The sequence below is a fragment of the Barbatula barbatula genome, assembly GCF_947034865.1.
Source record: "Barbatula barbatula genome assembly, chromosome: 25".
NCBI lineage: Eukaryota > Metazoa > Chordata > Actinopteri > Cypriniformes > Nemacheilidae > Barbatula > Barbatula barbatula.
In genome coordinates, this window is record NC_136788.1 from 8597265 (window position 1) to 8618524 (window position 21260).

The window sequence follows — 21260 nt, forward strand, 5'->3', positions numbered from 1 at the left end:
AACAATACAGAAAAAAATTATGTTTATAGAATCTATTTTAAATAACATGTATGATATTAGTAGCTAGACTATTCTTAATTGTGAAAAATTGATAAGGCACTTTTATTTGCACCTTTCTTTAATTTAAGACTTGTATATTTACCTAGTGATGTGTTGCATGTATAAATACCACGGTTATGGAAAACAAGTGCTGGAAACCCTAACGCTGCTGTGGGTGGGTGCGTGTTTGTGTGCGTGTTTGTGTATTTATTTGCGAGGTTGATGCTGAGTAAGGACTGATCACATCTGTTCCAAAAATATCATTTTTTAAAAAGCAAATGGGATTCGGTTCTTAGTTTTTGTCAGACAGCAACTAAGTCCTAAATGATTTTTAGGATCGGCAAGCCCTGCTTTTTCCCCGTTTCTGTTATGTTACATTATTAGAAACGGCAGTACCAACAAAACTATCGTTTTATACCGCGGAGGGTTTGCGTAGCAGCTCTTTTCTGTCGTTAAACGTTAATCCACAAACACTCCACATTTTGTTGAGATTGTAAAAGTGTCAACACAAAGGCGGGAGTGAACGGTCGCTGTTATTTTGCCCATCTAAAGCCCACCAGATTGATGATGACTAAATGGCGTTTTATGCGATTGTTATTTCAATCTTTTGTACATTGCTTTGTACATTTCAATCTGTTAAATGGTTCCATCTAGTGGTGGTGTCCGGACAATTTATGCCCCTTCTGTGGATGATTCTGGTCTTATTTATCTAGCAAACGTTTTTATCATCCTTTCATCTTAGATTCACAAACTGGACTCAAGATGAAAGCGTTTACCATATACATTTAAGCAGCTCTTGTGAAGGTCTTTGCCCAGCAACAACGCCCGTCAGGAACGTAAGAGTGAAAAATAAGATAAATATTCAAAGCCTTGTCTGGTTGAAATCCTCTATTTTTGTAACATTGTACAGTGCTTATAAAGCCTATGACAGAAAAAAGGGAACGAAGGATGATCTAGCACTTAATCCTGCAATAACGAATTCGAATTTGTGTGTTTTTTATGATTTTTTCAAAGAACAAGACGATTATAGTTTTGGAATTCCTAACTGTTGTTGTGCGTTGCGTATGTTTGTAAGTCTCTTGAATGTGCCATAGTGGTCTATCCTGCTATTTTCAGTCTGAAGAAATTGTGTTGTGACATTCCAGTAAAACTATGTTGTGACATTTATGATATCCCAATATAATCCAGAGAAACGTTGAAGATAACATCTACGACCTGCTAACAGACATTTCGAACTCTTTGAGTAGATCTTGGTAGCTTCTTGTCTCTCCTTTTCTAACGTCATCGTTTTTTCCCCTAATCGTGTGGTCTTTCTCATTACACAACGTTTGATCCTCAGGGAAGAGTCTGTCTAACTCAATTCTGAAACCAGTAGTTTAAACGTGTTAGTCGGCTCTGTGTTGTATCAAAAGCATACATACGTAATTGAATCTCAATGATCAACGTCAACATTATTAGTTATTTTATTGTAGTGAAAATATCAATCTTAGTTGTATTGGTTGTGCAGTTTATTAATTTCCCCCAGACGTCCTGATTACTACAGTACATCATTAAACTGTGAATGACAATCCAGGTTCATGTTTAGTTCCTTGTGCTCGTAATACAAGGCTCAGGGAGAGTAATGTTGTGATAATTGAGAACATCGACGCAGGGAATATCAAGGGAAAATAAGATATTACCTCTGTTCTATCTAGACAGCGTTTTAAGACATCTTCGTCTTTTGACTGTTTTAATATTATGCCGCCATCTAAAGGTACCTAAAAGTGTAATATTTTTCCAAATATCTCTGTGTGCTCATTTTTATCTGAGCCACATTAACGTTCAACTATTGAAATCAATAGGTAGCTTAGCAACAGAACGAATTGGACATTCATGTAAAGCACAGTTCTCTGACCAGCACAAAAGAACCTGGTAGAAATATGTAAAAACGCTTAATATGGACTGTTAAGATGCCTGTTAAAGATACTCCTTTTTTTTGTCACACCCCTTCGGGATATTTTCTCTTCTTTTTTATACCTTTTGCAATTCACATGCTCGTGTCATACCCTGTTATTCACTAGCATCAGTTCTGTCAAGCAACAGAAGACAGCGATACGTCATAAACAATGCAAATGTGTCATTTCTATCAGTCGCACCATAGGCCACTGGTTTTATCTCATTGCACAGCAAGCTCCAAGATCTAATCCCCCAAAATCAAACCGAGAAAGATAACAACCTCAAGTGTACCATGAATGCGCTTTGCTATTTTTGCCTGTTTTTTGTTCATTTTTCTGGATGGGGGTTGTTATAACTGTCACTCATAACTGAGTCTATGTGCCAAATACCTCTTCATGAATCGCTCCACCGTCAACGCCCGCGCGGGCTACTTAACGTGCAAATACGGGTTTCTACAGGGTAACCACTGCTGTGGAGTCCCCTTTTAATGAACAAGCTTTGATGCACAGAAGACCGCTGTGTTTCTGTTTCTCGTCCATCGATCCGTGTCCACCTAGTTGCACCACGAACGCTGTAGTAAAGTCACGTTTTGCCACTTTCTGCATGTTGTGTTTTGTCAATGTAGTTTGTATTAGACACTTTGAAGCAATATAGGCTATGAAATAGAACTTTGGACAAATGTATTTTTTCTAATACGAGCAAAGGTACTTAAACATCTCTGGATCTGTGGTATTTTAGACTGAGATCTGTTTGTTTCTCTCATTGGTGGAAGATCCATAAAGTTTCCCACATTTTTTATTGTTTTTTTAATCTGTGGCTCCTTCTTTGTTTATTCTTGTGAGAAGCAATATATGTCTGAACGTCCGTGCCAGAGCGTACGGCGTACAAGCAAATATGTTTGTATCTGTGCTATGTAATGTTTGCTGAAGGTCAAACCCCAGACAAGGCTTTAAAAGTTAAGATGCAGCAGGGTCAGATGGTTAATTTGTATGTGAGAGCTTTTCCCAAGATTTAAAATGTTTTATGTAGCACTGAGTTTGAACCCCTCGATGAGGCTGTACAAGCATGAAACAATAGAAAAATCTCAATTAGATTTATGCAAACGCAACAAGGCCTATGCACTCACATTTCAACTTTAGTGAAATTTATGTTCAGTGGATTCAACGGCACGTGTCATGCTAACAGCATTTTGATCTGAAGGTGTTTGGATGAACATCAACGATTTTCTCGCGTTCTTATTTATAAAAGTGAGAGGTTTCTTTCCAAAAGCACAGCTTATACGTTCTTAAAAGTGAAATATGTTTAGATAATAGAAGAAAAGAAAAAAGTCTTTAGCCATAATCGAATGTCAAGCAATAATATATATGGTGTATTATTATTCATTTTTGTGCATAGGCTTTGAACATCTGCATGTAAATACATCTCTTATTTATCGCTTTTTCATTTGTTTGTTTTTGTTTTCTTATTGTCATTTCCGTTTTATTTGTATATTGACTAGTTCTGTTCCCGGGTGGAGAACTACGAACGTCAAATGGCCTGTAAACTGTACAGCTTCATTTTTATCCTCTCTATTTCACCTTTCGGCTTTTAATTCACTCAATATTTAATGTTCTATTGATCACATGTATAAAAGTAACTTTGTAACTTCTGTCTGTATAGGTAAGAAGACAATACTGCTATTAAGACCTGCTCAGTGCAAATATTTATCTGTTTATCAGACACGTCATGCTGTACAATATCTGTTTTTAGTACAGTTCTCTCTTTTAGACTTAGTTCGTTTAGCGCTAGGGTGTGCTGACATTACTTTTTGTGTTATACTGATGTGTGGTGCTAGGTAAGTTACTTTTGTGAACGAAAACTATGGATTCATAGATTAGGCCACCCTCTTAGTCCATTCATTTCGCTGAGTATTGATGCATTATTGATATTAGGACTCGATAAATAATTATAAGAATAATGATAATGATAACAATAAAGTTAACAATATGTGGTAAATTTACATTTGAATACCCAGCAAGTACCTGTATCAGTGTGCTAGTCTTGGGATGCGGCTTGTTTCCTTCTCACTTTTAAGATTATTAGCAAAAGCAAATCTCTATTAAAAGCGTTTCTGAATCATGCTTAAAAAGGCAGTATTGTGTTTATTTTTCATAGCTCAAACCGGTACATTTGGTATCTGGAGCTGGAAGGACTTTGGATACAGCAAAGTACTGCATCGACTATAGCCACTTTTTGACTTCCTCCATTTTTGTTCATTCTTCCCTTTAGTTTTGAAAGGCTAGCTTTGTAAGCATTTGTGTTTCTATTCCATACCTGCTTACGCACGTACAGTACAAACACATGCACACACATCGGTTATGTTATAACAAATTGTACAGGACAAAGACAGTTGTACGAGGTTCGTGCGAAACTTTCTCTGTGTAGCAAGGCAGAATATACTTGCAATAATGCATAGCAAACTACACTGAGTGCCTCTCAGTGGTACAGAATGCAGATACTATATTCGTATGTTGTTGTTTTCACTGTTCTTGTACTCAAATGACTGTGTTTGCACATGTAGGTGACTTCTGTCTTGTGTTACCAACCTTTCTTTTCATTGACTGTCTTTTTATGTAAATGAGATTTCACGTTTGTTTATAGCCATGGAAGCAGCATTTTATTGCCTCCTGTGGTGTCCTGTATTTCTTACCGACAGTGCTCTGTCGAAATTCTCTGTCTCAGATGTTTTTGCTCCTCCTTCGAACAGCAGTTGAAACATTACGGGACATGCTTTTTTTATCCAGTCAGTTGCACCCTGGTTGGATGTATCTGCTTAAAAATGAATGGCGGAGCCCTGTTTGGATACCCGCAGAGACAACATTACAGACAATCCGATCCGTGTTTCACACCCATGTTTCCTGCCAATTAGGTTTAAGTTGATAATTACAAAACAGAATGACTAATGCAATGTATCGTACGTGTTCGTATGTGTATGTAAAATGATGCATACTACACATCTGGATCTTTTTCCTGTTGTCTGTTAAACGCGAGCTGAAGGGGAAGGCCTGGAGCGGGGCGGGTTGGATTTCGCTTCTCACACGGGCAGCATCAACTGCAGGAAAAAAGCAGTGAACAGTTTGCGGTTGTCACATATTTTTACGTCACATGTTTGCTACTGATCTTAAAATGGGGACGGTCGATCATGTATCTTTCTATTCAGCTCTTTGGAACTCTCTTTAGGAGACAGTATCTTAATAGTGGTTTTACTCCTTCTGTTTGTCTGATTCTTAAATATGAAAATAAGTATTTTGATTCATTTTGTAAATACCGCTGTAAAGAAAAATAAGAAATTTAATGTTGTCTTTTAAATACTTTTCATTCTAATATGAATGTTGTTATATTGTACTTAGAAACTGTACCTTTAATATTATCTTTATTAAAAGTGCATTGGACACATCGATTTTAGATGTGCTTTATGTGCTGTTATCCCATAATAAAATTTACCGCTTGTAATGAGCTCTTATTCGGTGTCTTGCATTTCTTTACTGTATGTAGTCCTGACTGTTGTGCAAGCAGTTTAAGTTACACACAAACCCGAATGAAAAAACGACTTCTGACATGAAAGATGATAACTGTGTGTTTACTGTAGCACAAAGCCTACATATGTGGTGTTTTGTTTATTCTTCTGATATAGTACAGTATTGTATATAACTACTCATAAACCACAAAAAATAACTTGTTAGAGGCTGGTGATATTATTCGTAAACATTTAGGCCTACGGGCAATGCCAATGATGTGGGAAAACATGCTCACATTAAAGAATTATATTGAGTATTTTATATAAAATATCGCTGTTAAATAGGACAATCACTGTATATTTGGCTTTGTGTAATAAAACGATTAAAACCAAAATTACCAAAGTTTCCCACGTCCTCCGAGAAACTGAATCTTTGAGGACGCTATCGCATGCCTACGCTTGATGCCTTCCAGACACCTCGGATTAAAGATAGTTCCCACCTCAAACACGGAAACAACATTTGGATTGAGTAATATTCAAGTATTATTTACGAATGATTTGGTGACATTCAAACACTGATTCGTGTAATTGTTTATTAACATTAAAACGGCAACGTTCCAGAAATTATTTCCGTGTAAAAGTTGGACGTATCTTAAATCCGAGGTGTGTATAACCCAGCAAATATTATCCGTTCCCGTTAACTTCCTGCGCACTCAAATGTGTGTACTTTCCCATCATAAAACCACAATATTAGGAAAACATATAATTGTTTATTGAGTTAATAGTTTTCTAATAGTTTGAAACAAGAATCTGGATACGTTGAAAATCCAAAGAGGAACCTTCGTTTGGCCTTTTATCTCCAGCCGGAAGATTCATTCGGGTGCACTGTTACGATGAGGAGCCTCAGCATGCAAGAGGCGTTAGAGAACCCCGTTACGTAAATCCATGGACATCAAAAACACTTCAAATGGAGTTGAAATGGTAAGATACATCGCATTTTTCTAAATAAACGAGTCGAATTGCTCGTAACAATTCAGTTGTTGTGTAATTGAGAATAAGACTTAAATTGTTCCTCCTCAGGAATGATAGCCCTGTCACTGGACCTGTTGTGTTCTCGAGAGATGTTTTCGACAAGTTCACTTTAGCCCCCACCATTAAAGAGCTGTATGCTTTAATTCAAAGGTACGTGGTGTAGTTAATAGTCGTACATAAAACTATGGATGACTTTATAACTGTGATTAAAATAAACTGTAATCGTGGCTACTAAAGCATTAAACAAAATATTACATTTGTTATAGAAAACTATTCTTTAACATAATTTCGATGTAAAATGTCTTGATCAAAGATTGTTACTGTAATCAACTGTATAAATTGTGAATTTCTTACTTATCTACTGCACGGTAACTCTATTAACTGCACTAACTAATCTATTGCACTGTAACTCTATTAACTGCATTAACTCATCTTCTGGACTGCAACTTATTAACTGCATTAACTCATCTACTGCACTGTAACTCTATTAACTGCATTAACTCATCTTCTGGACTGCAACTTATTAACCACATTAACTCATCCACTGCACTGTAACTTCAATAACTGCAATAACTAATCTACTGCACTGTAACTTCATTAACTGTATTAACTCATCTTCTGGACTGCAACTTATTAACTGCATTAACTCATCTACTGCACTGTAACTTTAATAACCACATTAACTCATCCACTGCACTGTAACTTCAATAACTGCAATAACTAATCTACTGCACTGTAACTCTATTAACTGTATTAACTCATCTTCTGGACTGCAACTTATTAACTGCATTAACTCATCTACTGCACTGTAACTCTATTAACTGCATTAACTCATCTTCTGGACTGCAACTTATTAACTGCATTAACTCATCTACTGCACTGTAACTTTAATAACCACATTAACTCATCCACTGCACTGTAACTTCAATAACTGCAATAACTAATCTATTGCACTGTAACTCTAACTGCATTAACTCATCTTCTGGACTGCAACTTATTAACTGCATTAACTCATCTACTGCACTGTAACTTTAATAACCACATTAACTCATCCACTGCACTGTAACTTTAATAACCACATTAACTCATCCACTGCACTGTAACTTCAATAACTGCAATAACTCATCTACTGCACTGTAACTTCATTAACTGTATTAACTCATCTTCTGGACTGCAACTTATTAACTGCATTAACTCATCTACTGCACTGTAACTTTAATAACCACATTAACTCATCCACTGCACTGTAACTTCAATAACTGCAATAACTAATCTACTGCACTGTAACTCTATTAACTGTATTAACTCATCTTCTGGACTGCAACTTATTAACTGCATTAACTCATCTACTGCACTGTAACTTTAATAACCACATTAACTCATCCACTGCACTGTAACTTCAATAACTGCAATAACTAATCTATTGCACTGTAACTCTATTAACTGCATTAACTCATCTTCTGGACTGCAACTTATTAACTGCATTAACTCATCTACTGCACTGTAACTTTAATAACCACATTAACTCATCCAATGCACTGTAACTTCAATAACTGCAATAACTAATCTACTGCACTGTAACTCCATTAACTGTATTAACTCATCTTCTGGACTGCAACTTATTAACTGCATTAACTCATCTACTGCACTGTAACTTTAATAACCACATTAACTCATCCACTGCACTGTAACTTCAATAACTGCAATAACTAATCTACTGCACTGTAACTCCATTAACTGCATTAACTCATCTTCTGGACTGCAATTTATTAACTGCATTAACTCATCTACTGCACTGTAACTTTAATAACCACATTAACTCATCCACTGCACTGTAACTTCAATAACTGCAATAACTAATCTACTGCACTGTAACTCTATTAACTGTATTAACTCATCTTCTGGACTGCAATTTATTAACTGCATTAACTCATCTACTGCACTGTAACTTTAATAACTGCAATAACTAATCTACTGCACTGTAACTCTATTAACTGTATTAACTCATCTTCTGGACTGCAACTTATTAACTGCATTAACTCATCTACTGCACTGTAACTTTAATAACCACATTAACTCATCCACTGCACCGTAACTTTAATAACCACATTAACTCATCCACTGCACTGTAACTTCAATAACTGCAATAACTAATCTACTGCACTGTAACTCCATTAACTGCATTAACTCATCTTCTGGACTGCAACTTATTAACTGCATTAACTCATCTACTGCACTGTAACTTTAATAACCACATTAACTCATCCACTGCACTGTAACTTCAATAACTGCACTAACTAATCTACTGCACTGTAACTCCATTAACTGCATTAACTCATCTTCTGGACTGCAACTTATTAACTGCATTAACTCATCTACTGCACTGTAACTTTAATAACCACATTAACTCATCCACTGCACTGTAACTTTAATAACCACATTAACTCATCCACTGCACTGTAACTTCAATAACTGCACTAACTAATCTACTGCACTGTAACTCCATTAACTGCATTAACTCATCTTCTGGACTGCAACTTATTAACTGCATTAACTCATCTACTGCACTGTAACTTTAATAACCACATTAACTCATCCACTGCACTGTAACTTTAATAACCACATTAACTCATCCACTGCACTGTAACTTCAATAACTGCACTAACTAATCTACTGCACTGTAACTCCATTAACTGCATTAACTCATCTTCTGGACTGCAACTTATTAACTGCATTAACTCATATACTGCACTGTAACTTTAATAACCACATTAACTCATCCACTGCACTGTAACTTTAATAACCACATTAACTCATCCACTGCACTGTAACTTCAATAACTGCACTAACTAATCTACTGCACTGTAACTCCATTAACTGCATTAACTCATCTTCTGGACTGCAACTTATTAACTGCATTAACTCATCTACTGCACTGTAACTTTAATAACCACATTAACTCATCCACTGCACTGTAACTTCAATAACTGCAATAACCAATCTACTGCACTGTAACTCCATTAACTGTATTAACTCATCTTCTGGACTGCAACTTATTAACTGCATTAACTCATCTACTGCACTGTAACTTTAATAACCACATTAACTCATCCACTGCACTGTAACTTCAATAACTGCAATAACTAATCTACTGCACTGTAACTCTATTAACTGCATTAACTCATCTTCTGGACTGCAATTTATTAACTGCATTAACTCATCTACTGCACTGTAACTTTAATAACCACATTAACTCATCCACTGCACTGTAACTTTAATAACCACATTAACTCATCCACTGCACTGTAACTTCAATAACTGCAATAACTCATCCACTGCACTGTAACTCCATTAACTGCATCTACTCATCTTCTGGACTGCAACTTATTAACTGCATTAACTCGTATTCTGCACCGTAACTTTAATAACTGCATTAACTCATATACTACACTGTAACTTTAATAACCACATTAACTCATCCACTGCACTGTAACTTCAATAACTGCAATAACTCATCCACTGCACTGTAACTTCAATAACTGCAATAACTCATCCACTGCACTGTAACTCCATTAACTGCATCTACTCATCTTCTGGACTGCAACTTATTAACTGCATTAACTCGTATTCTGCACCGTAACTTTAATAACTGCATTAACTCATATACTACACTGTAACTTTAATAACCACATTAACTCATCCACTGCACTGTAGCTGCAATAACTCATCCACTGCACTGTAACTCCATTAACTGCATTAACTCATCTTCTGGACTGCAACTTATTAACTGCATTAACTCGTATTCTGCACCGTAACTTTAATAACTGCATTAACTCATATACTGCACTGTAACTTTAATAACCACATTAACTCATCCACTGCACTGTAACTTTAATAACCACATTAACTCATCCACTGCACTGTAACTCCATTAACTGCAATAACTAATCTACTGCACTTTAACTCTATTAACTGTATTAACTCATCTTCTGGACTGCAATTTATTAACTGCATTAACTCATCTACTGCACTGTAACTTTAATAACCACATTAACTCATCCACTGCACTGTAACTGCAATAACTCATCCACTGCACTGTAACTCCATTAACTGCATCTACTCATCTTCTGGACTGCAACTTATTAACTGCATTAACTCGTATTCTGCACCGTAACTTTAATAACTGCATTAACTCATCTACTGCACTGTAACTTTAATAACCACATTAACTCATCCACTGCACTGTAACTTCAATAACTGCAATAACTAATCTACTGCACTGTAACTCTATTAACTGTATTAACTCATCTTCTGGACTGCAATTTATTAACTGCATTAACTCGTATTCTGCACCGTAACTTTAATAACTGCATTAACTCATATACTGCACCGTACCTTTAATAGCTGCATAACTCATCCACTGCACTGTAACTTCAACAACTGCATTAACTCACCTATTGCACTGCAACGTTAATAGCTAATGTCTATAATCTATGCACACTTAAGTCACTTGCACTATTGTTTAGTCTAAATTATTATCTGTTCATAGCCACCTGTACATAAATGTTCATAGTATATATCTGTTTATATTGTTCATAGAACATACCTACTGTAAAATATTTTCATAATCCATGCCCACTGTGTAATATTTTATCAATATTGTATTCTGTATTATTCACTGTATATCCTGCACCTGCTAATTTCACTTCTGGTTAGACCTAAACTACATTTCGTTACACTGTACTTGTATATGACCTTTCCATGATGATGTGCTTCTGTGTTTTATTTTGTGGTAATTTATTTCAAAGCCATGATCCAGATGGATCCTCAGAACTGAAATCTGCAAAGTGTGAAAGAGAAGATTCCCAGAACGGCTCCAGTAACAGTAATGCATCGGTCGAGCCGCCTGACAGCAAACAAACCCAAAGTAATCTAAAACCCAAGCGTGAGAGTTTTGTGAAAAAACCTTTCCCTGAACCCTTTGTGCCCTACACAACCTTCACCGCCCTCAACGCAAAAGAACGCAGGTCACATCTCTCCCGGTTAAAAAACAAGAACTATCACAAAGCTCCAAAGGTAAACCACATCTGACCACCAGCATTTGGTATTGGGATTAAATAAATCTTATTTGTAATCGTTGCTCACACATGTGGTCAATGCCCCTCATTTTACCATGACAGTTCCTGCCGGATCGTATCAGCAATGAGATTATAGAGTTTATGAAGTACCTGCAGAACGTCTCAATAGCATGTGCTGATGGCTACAACTATATGCCACCGGGGGGCATTCGCTATTGTGAGGTATAGTGGACCTTTAATAGTTTAATGATAATTTTCTGTTTGTGCTGAAGTAATTCTGAATCTTTGTTTTGTGTTGTTTTTGGAGAGGTTTAACAACATAATGTAGGGATGGGCGATATATCAGGTATTAAGTACCAAAGTAACAGAATACCAGTAAATACAATTCTTAAATGTATATAATCACATAATATAGGGTGGTTGCACAACCAGTCGCCTCAAGAGGCATTTGCTCATTGATATTCCTTTAATAAAAATAGTCTAAATTTTTGTATTAAACAAAAGGTTTTATCTGAATCACGCTTTTAGTAATGCCATTTTTCCCTTGCTTTTCAGGAGTATTTTACAGTCTGCTCGGAACATACAAAGAGCTATCCACAGTTATACAGCATCCAGGAAATGACCGGCCTGACCACTGGAAAGTTTGTGTGCGAATTATCGCTCAATTTTGAGAAACAGCTCCTTGCATTGGTAATTTCCTTTATACAGTATAAATGTTGTTGTTTCACGAATGTGTGATAATGTGTGATTCGTGTATCTCAATTGTATTTTGCCTCACAGGGCAAAATAGATATGGTTGATACAAAACTTCTCACTGACTCTCAACTTGCTGGTGACTATGAGACCGTCTCTTCTGTTATTCCTCCCGCTAAAAAAGCAAGCTCTCTGCAATCTGTAAGAAACATTTTTATAATAATGTATAAATAATGTTTATATATGGCCTTGTCACGTTTTTGATTTGTGGAGACCTCCTTGTAATCTTGGCTTGTGTAACAATAGTCTGCGTGTGCTTTGAGCAGCCTTAACCACCAGGAGGCACTGTTTTGTTTGGTTTGAATTTTTTACTTATAAGTCCATGATAATATACAGTTACTAACACTGTATGTGATCTGTTACCTGTGGGCTCAGAACTTGATATGACAGCCTTGGTTTATTAACTAAATACACTAATTTAATATTTTTATATTTCTTAACATTCTGTAGCCCATCAGCAGTGACAATAATGCTGAAAAACTCAGCGCAACATACGAGCCACATGTGTGTCTTTCTAAAGAGGCCTTCCTTCACCTCCTCAGCAATGACCCCGAGTTCACCGAGGCATGGGAGCTGCCCGTTTGGGTCAAAATGAACCCTACAAGAGGTAGGCATGTTAATATTATTAGTTCATCTGAGAGATTACAAAACCCAGGAATGGAAATATTGTAATCTGGAATAGTCACTTACACGGCATATTGGTTGTCATCAGGCAGCGGTGAGAGCAAAACAGCATACATCAATCCTCCATTGTTGAAGACCGAGATGAGCTGGAGAGAGAGAAATTTGGTGTTTCACGAGGAGAGCATGAAGGTCGCGCTCAAGAATACCGTATCCCGTCAAAATCCTGTATTTTTACTCGCCACTGAAGACCTCTCCCTGGAAATGGACCGTCCACCTGAGGTGAGACTATTGCGCAAACATTTAATACACAACTCAATATTTAACGTTAGCGTAATCATATTGTTTCGCTCAGGAGAAAATGTCCAGAAGTGTGGTCGCATTTGACGATGCTGGCATGGACTTTGAAGCAGATTTAACAGACCTGGAATCATTCGGGGAGTCCAGCAAAACCAATGTAAAAGTGAAGGCACAGAACGAAGCAAAAACAGCTGTCATCTCAAGCCCTAAGAAACCAACCGATGCTCTAGATGCAACCAAAGACAACCCCATATTTACACCATCTGAGATCCAGAAAGAAGCTGATGGGGAGTGTTGCGTACTGGATGAAAGTGTGGCTTCTGAGGAGGAAGGTGTGAGGGAAGGTTCAAAGGAGAAGATTGATACGCTGTCCCAAGTTCAAGGTCTGCCTACCAAGCGGCCTAGACGGATGATGGACCAGGATTCAGATTCAGATGAGGATAGGCTGGTTATCGATCACATTGCTACCCCGAAAAGACCCCAAACCTCGACGCAACTCAACCAAGCCACATCATCCCCAGCAAACCCTTTAGGCAAAGGAATGAAGAAGTGTGTTAAAAGGCAAAAAATATCTGGGGAGTGCGATCAACTCGGGCAGATTTTAAAGATGCAGGATGCCATGATGAAACCAACTCCCAGTAAGATCCAAGAATCTCAGAAAGCACCGGTGTTAGAAGATAAACCTCCAGAGCATAAAACGCACTCTCTGGTCAAACCATGTGTCACCTCGTACCTAGAGTCCAGAGAGGGTCAGGGCGAGGACCCCACAGTATCTAATGTAGTGCCTGTTCTCGCAACCAGAAAACGTTAGTGCTCTCTAATAGGGATGGTTCACCTAAAAATTTAAATTCTATTACCCTCATGTCATTTCAAACTTGTATGGCTCTGCAGAACACAAAAGATATTTTACGTGATATTTAACCAAACAACACTGAACCCCATTGACTTCCATTGTATGGACACAAAACCACTGAGGCATTTCTCTTAATATCTTCTTTTGTGTTCCACAGATGAAAGATTCATGTACAGGTATTGAACAACATGATGGTGAATAAATGGCCAAATTAATTAATAATTTTTCTCTCTGTTTGTCTATAGGGCTTTTGAAGGAAGATCTTCAGATCAGGGCGGAGGATGAGCTTGACTTTGATCCTCCAGAAGAGGGCAGCGTTCTGTACAAACTCTACAGCCTGCATGACATTCTGCTCATGGTGCGCAGCAGCGTGCCGTTCGCTCACCCGAGACATGACAGAGAGACATTCAGGGTGAGGAGACCCGTGGCCAGGAAGCCAATGAGATTCCTTAAAGCAGTGGTTCTCGACCTTTTCATGGTCACGCCCCTTGTAAACCCATTTAAAGAACTATATATATGTTTATATAGTTAGTTCCATAAATATTTGGACAGAAGCACTTTTTTTTATTTACGCTGTGGTTCAAAGTGTATTTGCATTACAGTTTTATGATGGATATTGTCTTAAAGTGCATACTCTCAGCTTTATTAGAGTATATTCACATCCAGACAGCTCTTTAATATGAAGCGCCCCCCTTTTTCAAGGGACCAAAAGTTATCGGACTGTTGAATCAAAAGCGGTTTTATTTACAGGTTGCTGTGACCCCACATCACAGGGTTCAGGGAGATCTCCATGCAAGGAACATTAAGAGCGGCCAAATCAACAATTTGGTACATTCTGAGAAAAAAAACACACACCACTGAGCTCAGCAACAAAACAATCCTGGGCGTCCATTTGCCTTGTATTCTCTTTGTTTTGATTGACAAACATTGATGTATTTACCCCTTGGAGGTGCTTTTCTTTATCATGGAGAGGATAATGTCACCATCCACAACTTATCTCATATAGAAGTTCAGGACTGTTTTGTTGCTGATATTCATATTCAAGAGCTGTAATTCCCAAAGCCTTCTGCTAATGTGGATGTGAATACACTCTAAATAATGCTGAGAGTGTGCACTTTAAGACAATATCCATTGTAAAACTAACTCGAATGCATTCGGATACACAGCTAAAATATATGGACCATGAACACAGAGAAAGATATTTGTAAGAATGCTTATAACCAAAAACAGTTAGTGGCCATAGTAGAAAAAATTGCTTTCTAAAATTCTCTGTTCTGTTTAACTCAAAAGAAGATATTTTGATCTAAAAATTTTGAGGTAAAATTTTCCTCCTGTGTAAACGCACACTTCTGCATTTCATATTTATATTTACTATCGTCTTCAGTGATTTCTTTGAAATTTGACTGTATCCTTGGATTTACAGTACATGATTGAGTTAGTGAGTCTATATGGCAAACATGATCATTTATACTTTAAACGGGAGTGAGTAATGTCCGCCCCACCCTCTCTTTAAACATTCAGCTTTCCTGTGTGGATCTGCACAGCCTGCGTTAAAATCTTATCGCTGTATATACAGGAGCCTTTAGACAGGCAGTGAAATCTTGTTTTATTGTTCTGTGTTATTTAAAGAGTACAGTGAGTGTGTTGATAGTCATCGAGTCTGTGTTTGTGTAGGCTGTCCCTTTGCACGTTTTACCCAAACTGGAGTATCAGCTGTGCTACGGAGCCGAGAGTCTGACCCATTCCGAGGTCTGTCAACTGTGGGCCGAGAAACTTCTGCACTCCAGCACCGTGTCTTTTATAAGTAAGAGACCTGATTCATGTGTTTTGTGTAACAAAACCTGTCATACTGGGCTAGATCTGTGAAACTCAAATGTGTTTAATGCAGTTTAAGTGAAAAGTTGCAGAAGCACCATAAAAAAGTCCCTTGGAAAAATTTAAGTGTAAATAAAAATGAGAAATGGATTATAAATACATTATATATTAAAGGAGCAATGCAGAGATTTAGCAGCGTCCGGTGGTGAGGTTGCGAATTGCAACCAACGGCTCACTCCACCCCTCCCTTTCGAAGCACTACGGTGGCTGATACAGGACTAAGATGTCATCACGTTTTCTTTGCCGGATGAGATAACGTATTTATGAAACTCGCTCCGTAGAGCATTTTGTCCTTTTAGGGCTACTGTAGAAACAACATGGTGAATTCCATGCAAGGGGTCCCGTGTTGTATGTAGATAGAAATAGCTCATTCTAATGTAATAAAACACAAAGCTTCCTTTGGTGAGGTCTTTATGCACCTCTGAAGACATGTATACTGAACTGCATTTCTGTCAATAGATCCTCCAATAAATTACAAACTGGACCTTTAAGGCTTTAAAATTCAAAGGCAGGCGCGAGTGTTCGTCTAAGTCAGCACAAAGGTGAACTTCCCATAAACTCCCAGTATGCCTCACTCGTGACTCACTGTTTGGATCCATGGTTGCCATAGCTACCGGCATTTTGGTGTTGAAAGGGCTGCACAAGAATGCAACCACATGTATTATATCTCAGTCAGGGAGGATGGTTAGTTGGGTTTACCATGTAAAAGAGGAAAGGGTACAATTTAGTTTTGCTCTGTGGATCAGAAACGGTGACGTTTAACTTAACAGAACTTAAGCGTTTAAGTATTGTACAGTAAACTTGTAATAAATTGACTACATGAATCTCTTGACATGCACAATAATCGTATGAATGTTTCTAAAAGTTAAGAGTGGTTGTCTCTGAAGTTCAGAATGTGCATTAAATGTCTCACTGCAGGCCAGGGTGAAAATCACATCAAGATCACAGCAGAATGCCTAGTTGTTCACATTTCTTCTGCTTTTGAGATTCCTGTAGGCTTAGTAATGGAATCTTGTCTATTTTATTGGGTCCAGGCCTGGATCCAGCTATTGAGATAACAGAATGGGCCGGTATGCTCACTGCATAGTTGAGAAAAACATTCTGCAATGGAGGCAAATTAAAGCCTTTGTACCACTGATTTTACCACTGAATAATGGATTTGCATCCAAATGTGATGTAATAACAGAAAGTTTGTAATAACAGAAAAAAACAAATGCTATGTATGTGTGTTTCCCTCATGTTCCTCAAGCGAATGACTGGGATTGGTAACATAGTAACCCGCAGTAAATAAAACCAGACCTGGAAGGCGGAAAAACAGCATCAGCAGAAACATCCGCTTAGTCACGTGGTTGTAATGTTTGCTCTGTCTGAATTAATTTGGCTAATACGTTTTCATCTCCCATTATTCACAATAGAACTGTTGGTTGCAATTCGCTACCTCACCACCAGATTCCGCTAATACACTGGACCTTTAAGAGATTTTTGCCCACATTAAGCATTTCCTTCACTCATTTTTGATGCGAAACTTCAAAAGATGCATAAAAGCAGGGTGATCTACACATAGCTTTTGTTTTCAAATGGTTAAAGCTGCAGGTTCTGTATCGCTATTTCTATTTAAAACATAAAAATGCAATTAATTTGTGTACTTATCTTTACATGGTTTCTAATTCTATCTGACATTTTCTATGAAATGTCATCCATAATATAAATCATTATTATACGCTACCATTGCAGTCATTTACCCAAAAGTTACAGACTGCAGCTTTAAGTTAAAATTATTATAATATATGAGAAGAAAGTAGGGCAGACGTCACTTAAAAGATGTGAAACAAGCAGTTTGTTGTCATTTTAAGTTTATTTGACAGCAGAATGCTGTGATTTGAACGATAATAAATCAGTTAAACCGTGATGCAAGATGCATGTGGGAGGAGTTAAAGGAATAGTTCACCCAAAAATGTTCATAAAAATGACTATGGTCAGGTCGATGGCGACCATTTTTGGGTGAATTGTTCGTTTAAATTCTTAAGACGATCTAAAGTAGAGCCTACTGGAAAAGGCTTCTCTTCTGCTTACGGTGTCATGGCCTCGAGCAGTGACTCCCATGGTCAGATGAACAAATAGGGGTGGAGATCTTTATTTTCCTGGAATGAACTCTGCATCATTGTGAAATACTCAAAGGCAGAGACAGACAATGGCTGAACCGTGATTGCAGGACTCCATGAGTTAATGCTGCAGGTCGACACATGCCCTGTTTGCTTAGTCAAGTTTGATAGCTCAGCATCCACCTGTTGACATGGATTAAGATGTTTTTAAAGTCAATCGAAGCATACGTATATTTAACTGATTGCTGTAATTGTTTAGCTTTTGGCTGTTTTAAGTATATTAGAGGATAAGCCAAGTGTTATGACTGATGAATGAAAGTAACTTTTGTTTTAGTGAATTGGTGGGTCATTTGTACATGTCATTTTGTACGATGTGCTTTCGACCCACTGACGGTCGTGTTTAAATGTGGACATTAATGCTTGCTTTTTTATAAGAATCGTACCAAAGCGATGATTCTTATCACAACGTTTGAATTCCTTACTGACATTGGAATAATGAAATTTTGACGACTCGATATAGTTACATGTTCATGTGAGATCATGCAAAAGTTTATATACATTGTTATAAAAGCTTGTTGTTATATGTTATGTCTAGTAATTCATTAGCTGTTTTCTCATGTGTTTAGGTCGCATTAATGCACACACATCAGAAGTGGCCGAGATGGAGGAGCTGCAGGCTGACTGGATTCAGAACACCACCTGTAACTTCAAGTGGGTTCATTTCATCCCGTAACTCAAGCATATAAAGTGTACAGCTTTAGTCATTTCATTTAGAAAAGATTATTTTTAAAGGAAATATAACCACTTTTGATTTAGCCTAGAATTTAAAATGTGTTCAATATTTTGTTTTTCAGGCCAGCTCGGTGTTTAAACATCCTCTATCACTTACTTAAGAAAGTCTCAACGTAAGTTTATTAATAATATCTCTTTATAGACGGTTTCATTGGATGTATATGCCAGGCCCGAAGTTAACTTCTGGTCTGTGTTTAGCTGTAATATAACAATTGATTTATATTTAATATATTTTAATATCCATGTATATTACTATTTGATTGTATATTAATTCTCCTTTCCAGTCTCCTGGAAGTTTAGGATTGAGTTTGTTTATGTTGTTGCCAATGAAGTCTATATGTCCACTTTAATTGTTACTTAAACATTTGCCAGAGTTGCACTTCATATTGCAATTAAATCTGTCTTTTGTAAAGTAAAATGTAATTTATGCACTACTTTTTGCAAGTAGATAACCCCGTCCCAATCGTACACCATTGGTTAAGTCATTTTTATGGACTTAATAGGATGCTTTAACAAACAGTACAGAAATCAACCTCTACTAGTACTTGTCTCCTTATATTTATCTGAGACGGAAAAAAGTATTTGAACATCATTTTAACAAATTTGACCAGTTTTGTGTCTTCAGTTTAGTGGATGCATGCTCGGACTCGTCTGCTAAAGCTCACTAGTTAGTATAAAGTCATGCTTTGACGCCACTCTGCCAGTACATGCAGGCCAAACAGCGTTTGCATTACAAATCCTCTGTCGTCAGCAACACATTAACTTTATTTATTGTGGTTACATCTTTCACACCTCCCCCAGACTACAGGAAGGGCGATACCTGCTGGTTCACAAACCTCGCGAGGGCTTCGTAACCATCTTCAAAGCCACCGACGGGATCAAGGTCGCTCGCGGCGTGTACAACCTGCAGGCCGTGCACTGCGGACCCCCTGCTGTGCCGTCAGGGGTGCCTTGGGTTCCTCTGGACCCCTGGCACGTTCTGCCATTTCACCAGCAACACAACAGACCGCCCTGCACCTTCCCCCCACGACCGCCTCTTCAGGTATGACCGTAACTGCTAAATCTGATGTTTTTAAGCGGATGTTAAAATGCAATCTACAACTTTTAACCACTAACACATGCTTACACAACAGAGTGTGCACTTTGGATGTCCCATTCAGGAATGGTGTTTCCACACCCATTTAGCCTATTAGAAAGGCTTATTTGTCTTGTTAAAGTAATGATTCAAAACATTGTGGCGGTGAGGTTTGCATGGGCAAAAATATAGATTTTTTTCTGAGATCAAATATTGATGATTTTATTACATTAAACATGACTACGACATGCCATATAACCTTTTAAGTGCCCTCACTGGACCAAAACATTTGTTTTTCTTCGGCTCTCAATAACTCTGATTGTTCTCATTATGGGACAGTCTGACACTCCTCTAAGCGGGACATGTGCCTAAACAAGCCCAGAAAATACCACAGAAATTCTGCTCAACCCTTCGCAACACGCTTGCATCATACCCTGCTGGTCCAGACTATACACTGCCTCTGGAACATGACGCTTCAAATTTGTCTTCACTTAACTTTTAACCGTTGCCAATGCCTCCAAGGTGTGTGTGTGTGTGTGTGTGTGTTTGCGTAATTCCCTTGAGCGCTGCTTTCACATGCTCCTACAAAGACACGCCTTTAGGCCCAAGGCATGCTGGGAATCCCTAGCTGGACTTACAACTTAAAAGCAGATCCGACAGAAGGATTATAGGTATTCTCTAACATCTATGTGTAAATTGATTACACTAACATCTTAAGTTTACAAGCACGGGGGTCTGCTTGTATACTGTATGCAATGGCACATCAGGAATGGTTGGTCGGCACAGGAGGAATCCTGTTATTATAAGATCTCTGTAATTCTCCACGTCTGGCGCTTGATCCAACAAACTTTAGTCTGAACTAGTCTTCTGAACTCCTGTTGTTCCCCTGGTTCTCTTCTCTCACAGTCAAAGAAAGTGAAAGGAGCACCGAAGGGACCCACAAACACTGGAACGGGCTCAACACCAGCAGCCAATCCGAACCAAACACAGAAGAAGAAGAAGAAGAAGAAAAATAAAAGCAATAATCAGAAACAGAAATGGCAGGAGAAAGTGAGAGCCAGGCTCAATAACGAGGCCAAAAAAAGCCAAACGCATGAAGGTGTAAAGAACTCATGATATGTGTACTTGAACTTTAACAATGGCTGTATGATTTCTGTTAATATGTTTGTGTTTTTTTACTCTTTCAAAGCACTTATGACTTCTCATACGTACAAGTCACATTTAAATCAGACGGTGAAGTTTCAGTTTCACCTTTGTTGGTGTTAATGTTTATGTCCGCAGGAAAAAAATAAATTATTGTTTATTACAG

At 37.7% G+C, this 21260-nt stretch overlaps 1 protein-coding gene across 2 annotated transcripts; it reads left to right on the forward strand.

The window, feature by feature from the left end:
• Nucleotides 1–6345: 6345 nt before the first annotated feature.
• Nucleotides 6346–21260, forward strand: ice2 (interactor of little elongator complex ELL subunit 2). Of its 2 annotated transcripts, XM_079450214.1 has the most exons (16): nt 6355–6451; nt 6551–6652; nt 11311–11578; nt 11683–11802; nt 12136–12270; nt 12361–12474; nt 12784–12940; nt 13046–13236; nt 13310–13892; nt 13992–14060; nt 14353–14519; nt 15782–15911; nt 18711–18795; nt 18939–18989; nt 19678–19918; nt 20858–21259. In XM_079450214.1, exons 1-16 carry the CDS (start codon nt 6438–6440, stop codon nt 21065–21067), a joined length of 2637 nt encoding a protein of 878 aa, XP_079306340.1. In that variant the 5' UTR covers nt 6355–6437; the 3' UTR covers nt 21068–21259. The 2 variants fall into 2 exon arrangements, with proteins under 2 accessions (XP_079306339.1, XP_079306340.1); XM_079450213.1 differs by having other exon boundaries at nt 6346–6451; nt 13310–14060; nt 20858–21260.